The sequence below is a fragment of the Vulpes lagopus genome, chromosome 11, assembly GCF_018345385.1.
Source record: "Vulpes lagopus strain Blue_001 chromosome 11, ASM1834538v1, whole genome shotgun sequence".
NCBI lineage: Eukaryota > Metazoa > Chordata > Mammalia > Carnivora > Canidae > Vulpes > Vulpes lagopus.
Window position 1 is genome coordinate 72821275 of NC_054834.1, and position 21150 is coordinate 72842424.

Below are 21150 nucleotides of genomic sequence, written 5' to 3' on the forward strand. Positions count from 1 at the left end.
GGGTACAAAGCCAGAAGTCCGAGAAACTTGGTTCACTGAAAAGACAAATCCATTTCTTTCGAAAGCAGTGCTGAAATCTAGGGTTGACCATGTGAAAACATTTGAGCTATCCCTGGTTTAGTCTGTGAATGCCAGCCACGCACCTCTCTGAACGCTGGACGCGCCATGAGACCACTAACATGCAGCTCTGGGTGAGGAGGAAGGAGAGCGGAGGGAAAAGCCTGGACCGCGTGACACTGTCGAGCCAGAGTGGCTGGCCCAGATGGAGACGTCCGCTGCGGTGGAAGACAAAGTGGTAGCGTGTAGCGTGGACAGAGCCAGGATCAGGGCAGGCCTGGGGACCAAGCTGCCCAGCTGCAGTCTTGTCTGGGGACTGGGGAGACCCAATGACCTGGGAAGCCTAGAGCAAGATGTAGAGATTATCAGGTGGGGCTCTAAGAAGGGTTTAATTTACTGATGACCCCACAATGGAAGCTCAAGGAAATGGCTTCCTGCCCAGAAGCAGTTTTCCAGATTAATAGGTGACTGATGCATTAAAGAAAGAATCTGCCATCCCAGGTGGGCTGGGTCAGCATTGGAACAAAGGAAAAGGAGGTTCAGAGTGTGTCCTGTGCTGTCAGACAGAGGAGGCACTGTCTCCGAGGGACGTGGGCACCACCTTCTCAAGGGAAATGATGTGTGCTGTGTGCAAGAGGCTTACGGCACTCATGTCCTGCTTCAGGACCCTGCACCTCCGACCCCACGCTCAGCACGTCACACCGCCTGGCCGTGATCTCACTGCCCTGGGAGCTCCACGCTGAGAAGCTGGGGGCCTCAAGCATGATGAGCCCTGGAAGGGGATGTTATTTGCACCTGAAATGAACACGTGGCATTCTGATCAGTGCATCACGGTTTGTTGGCATCAATCACTGAGAAACCAATGATCCCTGGAAGGGTTGTTTTCAGAAAGGCTGAGGAGTGGGTAAACTCACCCACCTGTGCAGAGCCAACCACCAGGTTTCTTGGTGGCCGACCGTGCTTGGCGGCAACATGACTGTTTCTGTGCGTGTGCTGCAGGTGCTGGGGAGCTTCGGCCGGGACTCCTTGTTGGGAGTGGATGCTCTGTGGCCTGCCCCACCATCCCATAATGAGATAGCTTTCAGTTTCCTTTACTCTTTTTCTCCCCACAAGTCATGTTCTTACAGTGACAGAAGATCATTCTCTTGGGGTGTGCTGGTCTTGCTTCACTGGGAGTATTGTAGGAGAAAGGTCCAGAGAGATTGCTATGAATTGGCCATCAATGAAGTGAGAAACACATTATTGTATTTTTGGAAAATCACAGTGATACACGCACATGGGTAAAAATCAGTCACGAGGGATCCCTGGGTGGCGCAGTGGTTTAGTGCCTGCCTTTGGCCCAGGGCGTGATCCTGGAGACCTGGGATCGAATCCCATGTCGGGCTCCCGGCCGGTGCATGGAGCCTGCTTCTCCCTCTGCCTATGTCTCTGCCTCTCTCTCTCTCTCTCTCTCTCTCTCTGTGACTATCATAAATAAATAAAAATTAAAAAAAAAATTCCTGTTAAAAAAAAAAAAAATCAGTCACGATAGCCAGATGACAATGGAAAGTAATAGTACCTTGTTCCACCTCTTCCCATTCTCTGGACTCCTCCCTAGAAGCGACTGTTTTATTGGCTTCTGTTTTCAGGCTTTCTGGGGGGTTTATCTACCGCTTGTCCCTGTGAGGGTTTCACTCTGCACCCATGTCCCTCTCTCCCTCTTCCAGAGAAGCTAGAGCCACCCCTGCTAGATCCTCTCCTGGTTTCCTCGAAACTTTTACATAATGGACTTCGACCTTTCTGTGATGTCAGTGGAAGTTGGGAATTATTTTTAAATGATAAAATTAGTCTGTACAATTAAAATGGCATTGATGTAAACTTAATAAAAAGGTAGATAAATGTTTTGTGATTATCTTATTGAAAATTCACTGATTATTTAAGAGTTTGTAAGCAGTGCACTTCTACCTTTCCACTGCTACCTATGTCTTTTTTTTTTTTTGCTACCTATGTCTTAATATTTTCATACATTTTAAACATTGATCTGCTTCATATGTAGTTTATAAAAGCATTGATTGTGAAAGCCACTTCTGTAACAGGATTTTTTTATGTAGGCTGTGACATAAGTGGTATTCCAGACCTCTGGGCAGTAACTTCACAGAGTGGGGAGGAGTGCTCTCTGTGGGAAAGAGGTCTCCTGAGTTAGTTCACTCTGAAAGGAGGAACCCGCTTTACGGGTATGGATGCTTTGCCACACAGTTTTAATTAGTCCTGAAATGCATTAGTCAGCAAATTGAAACAAAGTTTTTTAAGTATCCTTCATTTTGATTCAGTTTTTGCTGAGATGCTTGGTGGGATTTGTTAGGAGCAGTTATATCATCCACATTGTTTTCACCCTAATCAAATCCAAATCAAGATTTTAATCATAGATTGGGCAGTCTCTAATACTGGTTTTTCAAATGGCCTTTTGTCTCTGATTACAATTTTATAATTATTATATAATTATATTACATAATAATTATAATTAATTAATCAGAATCCTGTGGCTAAAAGATCCAATCTGGGTAATCATTTTGTATAATCTCTTCTTTCTTACTTATACTTTAGACTCCTTTTCTGTTACAAAATGTCAAATATTCTAATTCACATTCAGTAGCTCAAAATTCTAATCTTTGCTTGTCTGATTCTAGTGTTCTCTTGATTTTTCACTTGTTACCACATGTATTTTGCAAATATTTACAAATTGTAAATTATAATCACTGGGACTTTATATACAGAAATTCTGAGATTGGCCTGAGGGTGCATTCCTGCAGGGAAAGTTTGTGTTTGCTTCTTCTTTGGCCTTGGTGGCACTTCCAATTTGGACAACTTAAAATTTTTCCTAAGATCTTATTTTAGGATACACAGTATGAATTCAAACCCAGATGAGCCCCCTCTTCCCAAGCCAGTGCCCAGATGGATGCATTTTCTTGCCTTTTCTTCTGCAGGGCATATTTTCCTAGCGCACTCATCACTCCCTGGGTGTAGACCCTCCACTCTTCAGCCTGATGCCAGCTCATGGAGCTGATCTCATGCTGGGGTATGCCCTAGGCTTTGGGTCGATACATGTAGAACACTTAGAGCAATGGCTGGCATATTCTACATGTTCTTAAACACATTTGCCTTTGGTTTCGGGATCACAGATACCCTCAGATGGCTGCAGGCTTCAGCTTTACTTCCTTCTCTAAATTTTTGTTTTTCTTTGATTTTTTTGGCCTCTGAGGGGGCTCCTTAAATTTTTAGGAAATGCTGAAATATGCATCTAAAAAGGTTTTAGGGATCCCTGGGTGGCGCAGCGGTTTGGCGCCTGCCTTTGGCCCAGGGCGCGATCCTGGAGACCCGGGATCGAATCCCACGTCGGGCTCCCGGTGCATGGAGCCTGCTTCTCCCCCTGCCTGTGTCTCTGCCTCTCTCTCTCTCTCTGTGACTATCATAAATAATAAATAAAAATCAAAAAAATTAAAAAAAATAAAAAGGTTTTAAATATTTAATGCCAATGTGTGTTTTTTTTTTTAAGATTTTATTTATTCATGAGAGACAGAGAGAGAGAGAGGCAGAGACACAGGCAGAGGGAGAAGCAGGCTCCATGCAAGGAGCCTGACATGGGACCAGATCCTGGGTCTTCAGGATCATGCCCCGGGCCAAAGGCAGCACTAAACCGCTGAGCCACCCAGGCTGCCCAATGCCAATGTTTTAAAGTGTTTGTCATAATGGCCAATAAATTAAAAATAAGTTTAGAATATATGTCATCTCGGATCTTTTCAAACATTGAGACTCTAAAATTCTAGAGTACGGTGTTCCTGTGTCCAAACTATTTTCTTGGGCAGCATTTTCACTTTCTTGTTAAGTTGCAGAGTAGAATTACCCAGAAGCATTGAAATGTTGCCCACTTCCCAGCACTAAAGTAATCTCTATCTCAAAGACAGCGCCTATAACAGAGTGATGCTCCTTCATGTGTTTCACAGACAAAAGAGGGACCACCAAAGCTCATTTGGTGGCTGTGGATGCGGTTTCCTAGGGAACAGGAAGAGTGGCCCATGGAAGGGGGCCAGTGCAAGTCCCTAGAGCAAAGAACACATAGACCATGTACAGCAGTGGTGAAAGCACAAACTCTGGGTGTACTCCTGGAGACCGCCAGCCACACTGGTTCATCCACCAGCTGGCAGTCAGACTTTCTGCCATGGGAGATTTGGAGCCCTGAAGCCCATCTCCACCAGGTCTGTCGAGCAGGGGAGCCTCAGACCGTAGAGGACGGTGCTTTGTTAGCTCTCTTGCTACCAACTGAAGCAGAGCAGTTTGGGCCTTTTCAGAGAGGGAATTTTGAAGGGAATTCAAGAAATCCAGCCATATCCCAAGTTTAAATAGTTGTGCTGTTAGAGTTTGTTCTAAATTTATGAAGTTTGTTTTTTTCCTTCTGGCACCTGGAATTGATATTTATGAATGGGATTAGGTAGGGATCTAATTTCATTTATTCCCCCATTTGTACAACTAATTGTCTAGCACCATTTATTGCAAAACATTAATATAGTTCCAGTGATATGCAGCACATTTCATGTTGGCTGTCAGGGTGTGATGTCTGTGTGTGGTTCTGGTTCTGGGTTCTCAAATCTGCTCTGTGCATGGATCCCACTTGTTATAATGATTCGTCTCTGGACCTCCTTCACTTTTGTATTTAAACAACTGTCTTGTCTGCAAGTAAGGACCATGACATATTTCCCTATCTTTATTCTATTTTCTTTTTTCTTGTCATATCATATTAGCGAGGGTCTCTACCACAGCCTCTACCATGTTGGGCAGTACTTTTGCTCCTGGTTTTATTAGTAATACTTCTATTATTCCCTTGCCTGACCCTAAATAAGATATTTGCTATAGGTTTTAAGGAGATACTCCATGGTTACATGCTGTATAATAGAGACTCTAAACTGCAGTCTTTTGGGGGCTCACATGGCAGCTTCAGCTTAGTCTATCAGCCTCCCTTGTCAGCTGTTCTGCCGTCCTCAATGGAAGGCTTCCCCACCTTCACCTTCATTCCAGCCGCTAGGGAAGAGAAAAAAAGGTGAAGGCACCCTTCTCACCTTTCAAGGCATAACCAGAAATTGCCCAAATCACTTCCACTCGTGCTCCACTGGCCAGAACCTTGTCCTGTGCTCAGATCAGGTGAGGTTGGAAGCCAGGAATTGTGGTCTTGAGTCGAGCCACCCATGTGCTCATCTGAAATGCTACTGCTGTAGAATAGGCGGACAGTGGCTACTGTGGAAGGGCTGCTCCTCCACTGCACACCTGCATCAAGCTAAGGGGGTTTCCTTCTAGTTCTTCTGTTCCTAAACATAGGTGTCCTGTTTGTTTTTTTTTTATTATTATACATGAGTGGTGAATTTTATCAAAGTCTTTTTCCTGCATTTGTGGAAAGGATCACTGTTTTCTTCTCTTAATCTTATAATATGATCTATTACAATAAATTTTCTAATGTTAATCCTTGTACTCTAGGGATTGAACCCAAATTGACCATGATATACCTATTTTACCTTTTTGTAAACACTGCACGATCTGGTTTTCTAATAATTCTACCTAGGGCTTTGCATCTTTTCTAGAGTGGAGTAGATCTACAATTTCCCTTTCTTACATGTCTAAAATTTAGTTTTACAAAACCAGTGTTTTGTATTTCTAATAAAATGCACTGTTAGGCTTCCCTACCCCTGCCCCAGGCTCTTCTGTGAAGCCTCTGAGAAAGTCCAGGTTAGGTGGCACTTGTTTGTCCTTGAAGTGTGATCACCCCTCTGCCTGTAAAACCTTTGGGGTTGGGTATCTTTGTGGGCTGCAGTGGGAGAAGGGGACAGGCTACCTGGTCACTTTCTCTCATTGCTATTGCTTTTTCTAAGTTTTTATTTATTCTGGAGTTGATGTGGATGTTTTACATTTTTCTTGAAAATTGTTGAATTCTCTAAATTTTAAAATCTACTTGTATATTCTTATTTATATATTCTTGTATTGTTTTAAAAGTTGTCTCTGTACCTGTAGTTACTGCCCTGTACATTTTCTAAGTTTCCACTATTGTTGCATGTCCCTCTTCTTTTTCTTGATCTTTCCTATGGGAAGTTGGCCTATTTTGTCAGCCTTTTCAGGGCATTGGCTTTTGGTTTTCTGGATTTTCTTGCTTATATTTCTGTTTCCTATTTCAGAGGTACATTAAATTTTGCTCTTTACTATTTCCCCTGCACACCTGTATTATTTTACTCTCTTGTCTTGCTAGCTTTTTGTGCTAAATGCTTATTTTCTCTTTTTAAATTTTTTTTTTTAGGAAATGCCTTTAAACCTTAAGATTAGCCCCCTGCACTGCTTTAATGCACACACAAGAGTTGGTATGAGGTGCTTTTGTTGTTACTCAATTGGAATATTTTTAAATTTTCATTGTAACATTCTTTTCACCCATGAGTTATTCAGGTGCACATTTTGTAGTATCCAGATGTGTATGTGTATATGTATGTTGATATATGTTTAAACTACATTTTAATTGTTAATTTTTTGCTTTGATTACTGTGTGGTCAGATAATGTGGTCTATATGGTATCAATGCTCTGAAATGAACAAAGACTTCCTCTATGACTTAATGTTTGATTGATTTTTAAAATATATTAACTTAAACATGTATATCTGTACTTGTTGGATGTATTTACTATCCATTAGGTCTGGTTTGTTAATTTTGTTGCTTAAATGTTTATTAAATGTTGTGTAATTTATCTGTCTTTGATAAAAATATGTTAAGACCTCTCACTAGTTGGGATTTTTCTGTTTTTCCCTATAATCCCATTTGGTTGATATGTATTGAGTCTGTAGTAAAGGGCATATAAATCTATGGTTGTTGTATCTTTTTGTTGAATGCTTCCATCAACTGTTAAATATACTCCGTATCCTGTTGCTTTTTGCCTTAAGTACTTTCCTTGTGGACACTCATGTTGTCACCCTTGTATTCTCTGGTTGGTGTTACCAAGCACACTCCCACTCATTCCTCTCTGCACACACATTCTGTGAGGTGGTTTTATTTTAGGTGTGACCTCTGCAATCCAACTATAGCTGGATTATAAAAAAGCAAATCTAATAATTCACATCTTTTAATAGGCTTCTTTAATCCATTTGTACTCTTTTTGTCATTATTGATATGTGTGGACGTATTTGTACCACCTTATTTTTTTGAAGTTTTAAAATTTATTTATTTAAGTTTTTTTTGCCCCAGTCAGATGGCAGCATTCCATGCATACTTTGTATATCTTGTTTTGTCATGGAGGGTTTTTTGTGGTAAAATATACATAACAAAAAATTTATGATTGTAACCATTTTTAAATGTACAATTCAGTGGCACTAATTACATCCACCATGCTGTGCAACTATCACCAACATCCACTTCCAGAACTTTTTTATCATCTCAAATAGAAACTCTGTACCCAGTAAATAATTGTTGTCCCCTCTCCCAGTCCCTGGAAACCTGTGTTCTACTTTCTGTTTCTGAATTTGCCTACTCTAGGGACCTGTATGAGTAAAATCTTTTGTGTCTGGCATCTTTCACCCAGCATCCATGGTTCATCCCTGCTGTAACATGTATCAAAATTTCATTCCTTTTTAAGGCCGACTCCTATGCCATTGTGTGTATAGACCACATTCTGTATGGCTCTTCATCTGGTAATGGACATATGGGTTGTTTCCACCTTTTTGGCTACTGTGAATAATGCTGCTGTGAACATTAGTATACAAGCATCTGTTTTGAGTCCCTACTTTCAATTATTTTGAGTAGATATACCCAGAAGTGAATTGCTGGATCATATAGTAAGTCTGTGTTTTAACTTTTTAAGGAACCCCCATAGTGTTTTCCACAGTGGCTATGCCATTTCACATTCTCACCAGGAATGCACAATATGCACAATAGCATCTTATTTTGTGTTTTTCTGATTACAGGTTGTTTTTGTTGTTTTGTTTTTTTGCTTCTTTTTGCCTGATACATGTTTTAGGAAATTAGCACTGATGGCAAAGTAGAGGAGGTTGAAAGTGAAATTAGTTAAGAGGCTATATCACAAGACTGTAGAAGAGGTGAGAAAGACCTGAACTGAGGCAGGGATGGTAGCAATTAAGAAAAAAACAGACATATACATTTACTAATTTATTCCACAAATATTTTTGAATGTCTGTGATTTCAGGAATGAGGAAGGCTGAGGTGAACAAGATAGTTTGTTGTTGTTTGTTTGTTTGGGGAGCAGCTCACTCTTTATTGATAGAAGGCCCTGAGTCACTTGGAGCTGGTGTACTTGGTGATGGCCTTGGTGCCCTCAGATATGGCATGCTTGGCCAGCTCCCCAGGCAGTAGCCAACGCACTGCCGTCTGGACCTCACAGGATGTCAGTGTGGTCTGGCCCGTATACTGGGCCAGCCGGGCAGCTTTGCCAGCCAGCCGTTCAAACACATCATTCACAAACGAGTTCATGATGCTCATGGCCTTGGAAAAGATGCCGATGTCAGGGTGCACCTGCTTCAGCACCTTGTAGATATACATTGAGTATGTTTCCTAGCACCAGCTATGCTTTTTGGACTTTTTATCACCAGAACCATGGCCCCTGCGGCCCCCAGACTGCAGCTGCTGCCCATGCTCAGTGCCCATCCTCCTGCCTGTCCTCTTGGCACACACGGTCTAAGGGGGAGATGGACATGAATAAAATAATCATATACATAAAGGTCATTGCGGAAATGTGGAAAATGTGCCAAAGGAGTAGTAGTGGGTGTGTGTAGGGGAGAGTTGATCAAGTATGAAAGCCAGCAAAGGCTTCCCTAAGGAGGGGTATTTAGATGAGGAGAGTTAATCAGATGGAAGTGGATTGAGAGTGGATGACTAAGAGTGTTCTAGACAGAAGAAATAGCACAAGAAAAGGCCCTGTGGCAAGAGAAGGAAGGAAAAGGGTTCTGGAGTGGAAAGGAGGCCAGTGCCACTGGTGTAGTATTGTTTACCTTCCAAAATATATAAAATAACCTAAATGTTCAGTATGAAGAGAGTTAACTGAATTATGATGCTGCTGTAGAAGGGGACACTGTGTAGTCACTGAAATGGTGTTTAAATCAATGTATGTGGGAAATACTCATAATATTGATGAGTAATAAAAACAAGTAGTTAAACTGATTACTGATGTTGATAACTAACAAAAACACACTGAAACAGTGTATAGAATATGATCTTGTTTTTGTTTGTGTATAATATGTAATTGAACAACATATGTTTATTTCAGTATGTGTAGTTTTAGAAAGTCTGAAATATGTTCACCAAATGATCATATGTGGAATTCTGAGTGATTATAATTTTTTTTCTTTTTGCTTATTGATATCCAAAAAATTGTCTTCAACAAATGTGATTTACTTGTATAAAGATAAAATTTTTAAAAAGACATTTATGAGCCAGAATCAGTAGACTTGAAACCTCCTTAGGTGTGGGGAAAGGTAACTATCAGAAGGGACTCGGGATAATGTTAGCCGTGGATGGCCCCATGGATGTAGAGAGGGAGCATAGCTTGAACAGAGAGGGGTGGGAGAAGATTGCAAGTTAAAGGCCAGACACACTGAGTTGGAGGTAAAAATGTCTGACAGGAAGTTGAAAATGTGTTTCTGGAACATAAGAGTGTCACAGCTGCTGAGACAGACATGCAGTGAAGAGGTCCTTTCATCCCCAGTAAAGAGGTTGTTGATTGCTTTTGAGAGCCAGTGGGGCAGAGAAGAAAGTTGGAGTGAGGTAGAGTAAAAGGTGAATGGGTGACGAGGATGGATAAGCAGCAGATGTAGATAATCCTTTCATGACGTTAGTGGAAGAAGAAAATGAGTATTTTAGGGTAAGAGAGTAGGTTTGATGATAGAGATTTAAAAATCTTCAACATAAAGTTGAAAAAGGTGAAGGGCAAGAGTTAATAAATCAAACCAATCAGCAAAGTATGTAGAACAAGAGAAGAATTGTGCCTGGCCTGGACCTCAGTGACTAAGGGTAGTTTGGTATAAAATTCTGGATTGTTGGTTTTCCTTTCAGAGCTTTGAGGATACTGTTTTTACTATTTCCCATTATTTCTAACAATAAGTAAGCTGCCAGTCTAGATAATCTGTCTTTTCTCTCTGAGGCTTTTAACATTTCTCTTCTATCTTTTCTTTTTTCTCTGTATTTATCTTTTTGGGGGCTCATTAAGTTTTTGAAGTCAGAGGATCCACAACTTTCAACAGTTCTGGAACATTCACAGGCATCCTCATTCCACAGCCTCTTACCTTAGTTCTCTTCTGTCCTGTAATGCTGACCTGCCATTTGCTAGTCCTTCTAACTATGCACCATTCCTCTTAACCTCTTTTCTGTGTTTTTAATCCCTTTGTCTTTTATGATGTGCCTCAATCTAATTTCTTTATCTTTCAGTCTATCCTTTCTTGCTTTTAATTTAGTTATTTTTATCCATATTATATACACATAGAGGTTTTTAAATTATATATATATTTATATTTAAAAGATTTTATTTATTCATAAGACACACAGAGAGAGGCAGAGACATAAGCAGATGGAGAGGCAGGCTTCCTGCATGGAGCCTGATGCAGGACTCAATCTCAGGACCCCAGGATCAACCTCAGCCAAAGGCAAATGCTCAACTGCTGAGCCACCCAGGTGCCCCTATTTTTATCTTTTTTAAAGATTTTGTTTTTAAGTAACCTCTATGTCCAACATGGGGCTCGAACTCACAATCAAGATCAAGAGTTGCACACTCCATAAACTGAGCCAGCCAAACACTCTACACACATAGTTTTAAAAGCCAAGTAATTATATAAGACTTGTGACAAAGAATGGTAGCTCCCTGACAATTGTCCATTATTTTTTGATCTCCAGGAATTGTCAACACTTTAAACAGAATCTTTTAATATTTCCACATATGTAAATAATATGCCTGCTTTGCTAACTTCTTGGCTTTTCTATTTGGGCATAATCTCTTATTTTAGCATCATGGAAGATGTGGGTTTGGCTCTGTTTCCTCCCCCCTCAACACACACACACACACACATTTCCCACATCCAGACATTAGAAATATGTGGTTAGATCAGTAGTGTTTATATTTCACAACTAGGGAAACACTACTCACTGCTAGACCTTGATTAATTTCCTTTCCTGAACTTCTCCATCTTTTCCTTTGAGTTAGTAGTTGGTACTTAGCTTTCTGTGTACATGGCATTAATTTAGCTCTGAACTGCCCTCTGGGTGTATAGCTGTCTTCCCACCATGCTCAGATCTGCTACATACTAGGCTGTGTTGTCAGAGGAAGCCTTTCTCAGAGCCATTTGCCTGCCCCACTCTGGGTGGCATGGCTTCCAGGCCTGATGGACAGCTCTGACCGTGGACTCTCCCTCTGCCACCACACTAAGGGCTTCCTTTGCTTTCTTCTCAGGTTTGACTCCCTGATTCCTGGATCCCAACCATCTCCCTCATTTGACTCACTGCATCATTTGATGCAGCACATCCTCCAAGAACATCCTGAGAGAGGGTGCACAGAGATTATCTTTCCAGAACCCCCATGTCTAAACCTCCCTAATATGTCCTCACACCTAGACAATTATTTTGGATTGGATAGTTATTTAGATTTCCAATTTCAGTTCGATTTCAAATGTTGAATTTTTCTGCAGAATTTTGAAGGTTTTGTTGCATTTTCTTCTAGTTTTCAGTACTGCTATTGAAATTTTGATAGTATCTTTGTTCTTGCCCCTTGTGTGAAACCTGCTTTATTCTTTCTGGAGCCTTGTAGGATCCTCTCTTTGTTCTCTGTGCTTTGAAACTGGATAGTGAAGTCTTGCTTTGCGACTATCTCACCTCTTGTGCTGGACACTTGGCAGTCTTTTTAGTCTGCAAACACATGCCAGATCTCTAATTACATAAATCTTGGGCTTAGGAAACAGATTCTACATTTTTCTTTCTCCTGCTGTTTTTACTTCCCTTTTTTGGGGGGTGGAGGGCAGGGGTCCTACTTTTCATATCTTCTGTTAAGATAATGCTCTCTGTGATTACTCCCCCCCCCGCCGAACATCATTTTTATACTCTGTTTTTTTAGGTATAATTTTCTTGCCTCTTAATCTGTCTAAGGCTGCTAGTGCTCCCACACACATACATACACACACACACACACACACACACACACACACACACCAAGTTTCCTTTCCCTAAACAGTCTGTGTTTTTGGGCTTCTTGTCTTTCATGTCAGGTTTCCTGAAATATCTGCAGATCTCTGGCTGTCACTCCACTCACATTTAAGAATGAGGCATAAGCTTCCTGGGGACTCTTGGTGGTATGACTAAGCCATCTTTTGGGGGACTCACTGTGGGGCTCTTTCTCTCTGTATTCTGTCTTGGTCTGGTTGGCATCCTGAGAAAAGGCTTTTCCACTGTGGCGCTAGGATTCTAGGGGTCAAGGAGAAGAAATCCTCAGGTCTCAATATTCACCTTTCCTCTTTTGGTTCATTGTGATACCCACCCGTCCTCAACTGTTTTACCCCAGAAAGTAATTTCAGTATCTTGCTACAGTGGCGGAGAGAAGGGTGCTGGAAAGGCGAGGAGCCCGGGGGTTCTAAAGAGAACTTCAACCAGTTCTCTTCTCATCCTACCCTCCTGCACTCCACTCCAGAGCAGACTGCAACTGCTGCATCCGAGTCTTCAGAGCTGCTTCTGCTTCTTCCCTCTCTCCTGATGGGCCAGGGTTCAGGATTCTTCAGTCTGTCATTTATAACTCTCTCCCCTCTGCTTTCCAGCCTCCAAATTTCTGTCATCTCTTCCTTCTTCTGTCCATCCCAGGGGTCAGGAAGCCTTAGGAGACACACTCATATTACCCCTGTGCTTCAGAGAGGGATGTATCTCCACTCCTTCCATGAAGTAGATTTGTGGAAAGGTTGCCTTTCAAGGATCCATGTTTTACATGGTGCAGGTGGCAGGGGGCTCTCTGGTGCAACTCCCACCTCTCATAGTCCTGACTCGGTGTCCTGTCTCCTGCATGAGCAGGCTCTGAGTCACCAGGGACCTGCAGATGCCCCAGGACAAAACTTGGCAGCTACAGAACTCTTCCCTCTAGGTGCATAGTTTTTTCTTTATTTTACCTCTGATAATCTCTTTACTTTCTCTTGGCTTGACATGCATTTTAAAATATTATTTTAAAAAATTGAAACAAATGTTAAAAGAATAATGTTTAGGAATTCTGTGGGGACTTTTATAATACAGTAAGGTTTCTAGAGACATCTGGTCTACCACGTTGCCAGACATTGGCCCTCCAGGCATCACACAGCACTATAAAGGAAGCATGTTCATGGGATGTCCTGAGCTCCCCTGGGTGGCCCCTTGAGACTGGTAGGTTGGATGCCACGACTTCCATTTTATAGCTCAAGATGCTGAATGACAAATAACCTATATCAGTTAACATGGGGACCTGGTGGCAGAGCTGACATGAGAAACCTGGATTTGAAGCTCTTTTCAATGACTCATGCTCTCAGGAGGGAGCAATGTGGGTCTTCTCCAGTCACGAACGGAAGCTGTGGAGTGGCTGATGAACTCCCGAAACCTCCCTGGGGTTCAGGTTATAGGTAAGATATTGGGAGTCTTTGCCTTAACACTGAATTTTTACATGAGTTGAGAAACATGTCATATCCCTGCCCACACTGAACCATTTGAGCCACAGGCCTATAAATGCCTCTGTTCTGCAGCATGAGAGCAGGAGTCTTACAAGAGCACAGCTGTAGACAGCTGATGGTTTTTCAAGGAACACCGTTTCTGTCACCGAGTAATACCTTTATGACCTCCAGAATTCCAGGGCACAGTGGACACATTTGGGGACAAATTCTGCTAAAAAAGCTGTCTGCAGAATCTGAGTTCCCCAACAGCACTTTTATTATAAGAGAATATGATAGCAATCACGTTGTACGTGTGTTTCTTCCACGTTTCTTCCATCCGTCTCTTCCCCCATATGTTAACAGGGAGTGGAAATAAGATCAAACCCAAGTCACGTTCAGCCTCCAGGCCCCATTAGTTTTCACTCATAGTCAATGTCTAGCCAGGAAGAGAACTCAGCTTCAGTTGTGTGGGTGGACTGGGAGTGGTGGTGATTGATGGTGTCTGCCTGCCAGTGCTCCAGCACTGGTAGTGCTCCTGGGAGAGATTCAGTGGGCACCTAGGGACAGGAGGCAATGGACAACAAGGGACAGGATCCAGGAAATTGTTTTGCTCTGCAAACTCCTATATTATGAAACCAGTGGTTTTAACTGGTTTCTCTTTCTCCTCTGTCACTGGAGAGCATCATCCCAGGTGTTGTAGCTTTCATAAAAAAGGAGTCAGAATCATCTAAATAAAAGTTGTACTGAACTACAGCATGTTGGCAGGCTCTTTTCCTATGTGGGTGCTATTGTCATTTGCTCATGCCATCCACACCTTTGACACACTGTGTCGTTGCTTCACAGGTACTGTGATTGCTTTGCCAGTGGGGACTTTTGCAACAACTGCAACTGTAATAATTGTTGTAACAATCTACATCACGAAATCCAACGGTTTAAGGCCATTAAGGTAACAATTTTTCCACTAAATACATGCATTCTAAAAGTGTTTTAAAGTGCTTAAGATATGGGGTGCCTGGGTGGCTCATTAGGTTGAGCGTCTGACTCTTGATTTTGGCTCAGGTCATAATCCCAGAGTTGTGGAACCAAGCACTACACTAGGCTCTGTGCTCAGCACAGAGTCTGCTTGAGGTTCTCTCTCTCCCTCTTCCCTTTCCCCTGCTCACACACTCCCTCTCTTTCTCTAAAAATAATTTTTTTAAAAAAGTGCTTGAGATATTCATAAAACTATCATCTCTAGAGACTCCCAACTGATTTCAATATTGGGAAAACCCAAAGTGTTGATGAGTATACACTGAGTAGGATTCTTCCTGAAGGTGGCCGTGGACAAGAGCTGTAAGGAGTTAGCAGCCGGAGAAAGATCTTTATTCTCTACCATGTGGGATGACTTCAGTGGCACAGCACTGTTGGAAGGTTCTGATTTCAGAATGTACAAATGTCCACTTTGTCTTGTGTTGGGGTTTAGAGATTTGGGTCCTGTCATGTAGTACATAAGCCTGAGCTTGAAGAGTGTAGCCTGAAAGGTGTAGAAAGTCTGCTGTTCAGAGAACTGGGTAGAGGTTCTCAGCCACAACTCATGTCTAATTTTTATTCTCCATAGCTCTCAGGTAAGGGGAGAATTTGGACTTTCCTCAAGGGGCCAGCAGCAACTCTGGCAGCCCTGCACTTGCTAACAGCTACATACAGGAACCTGCAGTTTTCCTCCCTTCTTGTAGGCATAAAAGATCATTAAAGAAGGGAGGATGGGTAGGCATGGGGCCACCAGCCTGCTCTGGGGGCATATTTTGGTGCCCCTGGTTTGCAAAGGGCAATGAAGGACTAGCCCATGTAGACTTGAGACTGTCGTGCTATCTCGTGGTTGGTCTGTTTTGTTCCTACAATAATTTAATTCTCCTCTTGAATTACAGATAAATCACTTGAAAATATCTTACCCATTTTGATATAGCCAGATCCAGGGGACGGAAGAAAATTTTGATGCCTCTAAACTTTAGTAGTGTAGCATTTTCTTCAGGGTTAAAGGATTGTCTCTCATTGGATGTATATAAGTTTTATTTAAAAAGTGTTGGCATTTTCAAGCATTGCTGGTCGGAACATAAGTTGCTACAAGCACCTGGGGAGGTTGTTTGACAGTAGCCTCTAAAGCTGAGCCTTGGTACATGCTATCATCCAGCAGTTTCATTCCTGAAAACAGAGACAATAAAAATGAGTGCATGCGTTGACCACAGACACACACAGTAGCCCCACCCTGGAAGCGACCCAGTGTCCATCAGTGGTAGAATGTTGTATTGTATGGTGGACTAATGTATTATTAGTTTCAGAGATAGAGTTCAGTGATTCATCACTTGCATGTAACACCCAGTGTTCATCCCATTACATGCCCTCCTTCATGCCCATCCTCCAGTTACCCTGTCCCCCCACCAGCAACCCTCAGTTTTTTTTCCCTATGATTGAGAATCTCTCATGGTTTGTCTCCCTCTCTGAATTCATCTTATTTTATTTTAACCTCCCTTCCCCTGTGCTCCTCTGTTTTCTTTCTTAAATTCCACATATGAGTGAAACCGTATGATAATTGTCTTTCTCTGATGGACTTAATTCACTCAGCATAATACCCTCCAGCTCCATCCACGTGATTGCAAATGGTGAGATTTCATCCTTTTTGACGACTGACTGATGATAGTCCACTGTGCTGTGTGGTTCTTCTAAAGCAGCAACTGGATTAACACAGCAGACAAATGAACTTTCACTGAATGTTGTTCAACTTTCACTGAATGTTGTTTTTAAATAAAAGGTACATCTTGATGGAGTTTTGTGTTTTCTGCCTTAGGCATGTCTTGATCGAAATCCAGAAGCTTTCCAGCCAAAAATTGGGAAAGGGAAGTTGGGAGATGTGAAGCCTCGGCATAACAAAGGCTGTAACTGCAGGCGCTCGGGCTGTCTCAAAAATTACTGCGAGTGCTACGAGGTGAGCCCCCATCCCACCCCCCAGGGCCCTGGGCTCAGTGACACAGCAGATGTACCCACGGTTCCTCCGGGATGCTGGCACCTGCTTCGGGCCCACTGCATGGCCCTGCCCACTCTGCCACAGCACTTCGGGAGCTCCCAGAGGTGGGCCTTGCCTCTTGCTTGCAGAGCTTTGTCTCTGGGCTGGCGCTCAGAGACCACAGCGGACAGTGGGCCTTGGCTGGAGGACAGCACACGTCGTGGTGCAGAGCCGCCTATGGACCAGAGCGTGTGCCTGCTCCTCACAGACCCACTGGGGTGGAGAGGCTTGCTCTCTCTCTTCATCTTCCCTCTTCTTTCTTGGTGTTGAAGGAAAGCGAGGGAGAGGAGGCAAGAGCCCTCAGACCTCAGCTGCAAAGCAGCCGGGAAACCCTTCCTTAAAAAGCTCTCCTTTGGTTTGCTTGAGGTCTTTGCGGGGGGTGAAGTGGGGGGGAGGCACCTGTGAATTTTACTTTTAAAAGGTTGTCACATATGGTTGGGCTTGAGAAGAGTCCTCGTGATTCGGGGGACACATGTTGGATGGCCTGAGTAAGCAGGCCAAGCAGTCCCCCAGCTGGGATTGTGAGAATGCAAAGTCGTGCCGAGATACAGAATTCAAACAGTGAGGCACCTCCCCAGCAAAGCAGTTTTCAGATGCACTGACTGCATCCCTGCCTGCTCTTCACAGTACCCTCCCTGCTGCCTGAGACAGTGAGCAGGCTCACTTTCTGGAGGCTGAGCCTCTGCCAGGCAGCAGCCCACATGAGGTGCAGCTGTCCTGTAGTCTCCAGAGGGGACTGGAGATCCTGAAAAGCCTCTTGCTCAAAACAGCCAGAGGTGCAGAGTAGAACACAATAGATACCCTTCGATGTGCATCTCTGAGCTGACGAGATCTGAGGGACAGCCCTAGCAGCTGAAAGAAAGAGGGAGCCACAGCAGTTGGCAGGGCCAGCTTTCAGACTGCCCGGTGGCCTGTGTAAGCAAGGGGTTGGGCCCTGGCTTGCCAGGCATGCTCCCTGTGGCAAGAAACGAATCCCACCCACAAGTAAGCAGCAAGGCCTCCCCTCACACCCACTCAAGGCCTGCCTTCGGTGGGTTTCAGCCTCTACTCATCTACGCATTCCCCACAAGAGCAGAGCCAGCATGACATGGGCCCACCTAGGAGATGCTGCAGGTTCGATTCCAGACCACAAAGCAACAGAGCAAATACCGCATCCAAGCCAGTCAGATGAAGTTTTTGGCTTCCCAGTGAAGATAAAAGTCCTGCTTACAGGACACTGCAGTCTATTAGGTGTACAGTAGCATTAGGTCTAAAAAACAAGGCACGTACCTTCATTAAAAAACCCTAATTATTCCCTGAGCTCTTAGTTACCATCACTGGACACAGATCATAGCAAACATAAGAATAACGAAAGGTTTGAAATGTTGAGAGAATTACCAAAATGTGACTGAGACACAAAGTGAGCAAATACTGTGGGAAAAATTGTGTCAACAGGCTTGCTGGACACAGGTTGCCACAGACCTCCCGTGTGTGAAAACCACCTTGTCTATGACATGCAGTGAAGTGAGGTGAGCTGAGAGAGCTAGAATCTTATGACCCATGACACAGTCAGGGGCAGCACTCTGCTGGCATCCCCTGCAGAGAAGGGAGAGTGACTCCCTCTCTGCTCGGGACTCATGCTCACATTCACATGCCAGCCTTCCAAATCCCCTCCCTGTGTTTGGTGTGAAAATTGCAGATTAAACACACACACACACACACACACACACACACACACACACACAGGGTTACCTAAGGTCCACATAGAATGTGTTGTTTTTTGATGAATTATAGTGCAGTCTGATTTTATTGAAGTATTTTATGTTACCAGGCCAAAATTATGTGTTCTTCTATTTGCAAATGCATTGGTTGCAAAAATTATGAAGAAAGCCCAGAACAGAAAACACTAATGAACATGCCCAACTATATGGAAATTGGAGGGTTTGAAGGCAACCATCATTTGTCACCAACTAAATTCTCAGGACTACCAAAATTCAGAAAAGATAGGTAGGTACTGTGAAAAGATAGGTAGGTACTCCAAAGAGGGGAAACAGGTTAATTTGAGGACAGTTAATCTCTACACCGGAAAGAAAGTGTGTGTGTCCATGGGGTGGGCATGAGGGATGGGGCGGAAGCAGCAGCTCCCCTGCTTGACCAGCCTTAGGTCCCACTCTGTGTTTCCTCGTGGGGCCCACTGCTGAGACTGCTCTGTCCATCGGTCTTCCTGGGCTGTTACCTGTTTTGTGCACAAGCAGAAGGGCCTTGCAGGGACTGTTGACAGGCCACTGCCCTTGGGCAGTGAGGCCACAATCTCAAGACAGAGACACACAGACCTGAAGTACTCCTTACCATATGAAGTGACAGCGTGCCTACTGCGTCCCTTACTGGAGGGTTCATGGATCTCACAGTAGGTGGATAGTGTCCCATTTAACTATTCCGAGGCCATACTATAATCCTAGCAGATCTCAAAGGTTGAGTGATAATTTTACTATGTACTAGACTAGATTTATCCATTAAAAAAAATGCCTTTCAACTCAATACCATGAATGAAATCATGAAAAAGCACCAGATATCATTAATTCATATGATTCTGCAAAGCCAAGTTTATGCTTATTTGGTCAGAGACATCAGAAGTACCATCAGAAGTGACCTGCAGAAGTCTTTATCAGTAAACATTTACCAGATGTGGCTTCATCTTCTGTGAAGGGGCAAGTGAACATGTTATCTCCTGGCTCTGGGATGCTGTGTGTCAGGTTGAATGTGATGGAGCCTCCACATGCTGGAGTCTGGCCTCAAAATACTGTGACTCTTGACCCAAGGGCAGCCCTATTCCTTGAGCTTCAGCAAAAGTCGTTGTGTGTTGTCTGTCTAGAGAGATTTCAACCAATTCCAACTCCTGTGTCTATTTCCATAATCCAACACTTTTTAAGACTATAGGAAGTTTTCCAGAACTTCTGCTGTCTGAGCACTGCTTGGGCAAGTGTCTAGCTAAGCCAGGTTGCCCCTCGAGCCCAGTGGGGGTGCATGGACAGTCTTGTATGATATGGTCTTGCCATCTTTGGGAACCTGGTTAAGGGTTCTAAGGGGCGTTGGGAGAGGAGGCCAGGCTGACAGTGTCCCTCCAACGGGGCAAGTCCCCAGAGCCCTTTGGCATCCTGGAGTGCCAGATGCCCCTGGGGAGGATGGGGCTGACACCAGGGCACTGGCTTTCCTGAGCGTACATATTCTGCTCAGAGTTTGGACCAGGCTGCATGGCTCACCTGTAAGGCTTATCTCAATCTGAGATTCCTGCTTCCACCGCTGCACAGCCCACCAGCGTGATGCAGTAGCCCCGGTGCCTCTGAATGTTGTAGTGGATCTAACTTTGAGGACATTCAGAATCTGCTGTGAGAAGGAATGTCAAGAGGTAGACCGGTTGCCTGTGCTCTGTGTTACTCTTCTGAAAGCAGTCCTTCATATTGTCACAGTTTCCAACATTAGGAAGATACCATTCGATTTTAGGGGTGACGTTCTTTAAAATACCATGACAGGGACGTCCCCTTGAACATATAAGATATTTAAAATGTGGAGCTGAGGACGGTGGCCTGTAACTGCTCTGTTTCTGCCAGGCAGTCTTCCTCGTGCATCTCCTGGGAGGTGGTGGAGGCCACGTGCGCCTGCCTGCTGGCTCAGGGTGAAGAGGCCGAGAAGGAGCACTGCTCCGAGTGCTTGGCGGAGCAGATGATCTTGGAGGAATTCGGGAGGTGCTTATCACAGATTCTCCGGATTGAGTTTAAATCCAAAGGGTTGAAAATTGAGTAGCGTTACAGCATGGTAAAATCCGAATGCACATAGATTTTGCTTCAATATTCTAAGGGAAAGAAATCTATAGTTGAGAGGTGGTTTGAGGAACACGAGGCCGGGTTTGCATCAATGGCTGTGTCACTGAGGTCAGGCTTTCCCTCTGCATCCGGGTGCCAAGGGGATTTACTTAGAGTGGGTGAGGGTCTTGGTGATCAACGCCCCCTCACCCCGGCTTTTGAGAAAGCACAGACACAACTAGCCGTTGTTGTCTGGCCCTGGAGAGAGAGCGTGGATTCCTGTGATGCTGGGAGGATTGTCTGTATTAACAATGAGGGATGGAGGAGGAAGCAGGCTCTGGAGAGAAATAGCAGTTCATTCTCACTGGCTTCACCCAGTCTTGCAAATTTTCCTCTCGAGGCATCTCTGCCTAAAAAGCCATAATGATTTTTTACTAAAATTATTTTGAAATACTTTCTCCAGATGGGCTGCTAAGATACAGCGTAAAATCTCTCAACAGCCCTGAGTCCCTTGAGGAATTCCTGAGTGTGAACATTTTCCCAGAGTCACACAAATGCTCTGTCTCCCTTAGGGCCACCATGAAACACAGGCCGTAGGGTCACACTTATGGGGCTGAAATTTATCTAG

The 21150-nt window shown here is 43.7% G+C and overlaps 1 protein-coding gene and 1 pseudogene across 1 annotated transcript in view; one reads left to right on the forward strand and one right to left on the reverse strand.

Annotated features, from left to right (window-relative positions):
- TESMIN (testis expressed metallothionein like protein) overlaps nucleotides 1-21150 on the forward strand; it is a 39792-nt gene extending 18642 nt beyond the window's left edge. The window contains exons 7-10 of the mRNA XM_041723566.1: nucleotides 14550-14652; nucleotides 16528-16665; nucleotides 18554-18729; nucleotides 20331-21150. Coding sequence (XP_041579500.1) covers nucleotides 14550-14652; nucleotides 16528-16665; nucleotides 18554-18729; nucleotides 20331-20523 — 610 coding nt within the window. The 3' untranslated portion in view covers nucleotides 20524-21150. The remainder of the gene's footprint in view (nucleotides 1-14549; nucleotides 14653-16527; nucleotides 16666-18553; nucleotides 18730-20330) is intronic.
- On the reverse strand, nucleotides 8347-8715 carry LOC121472302 (annotated as a pseudogene).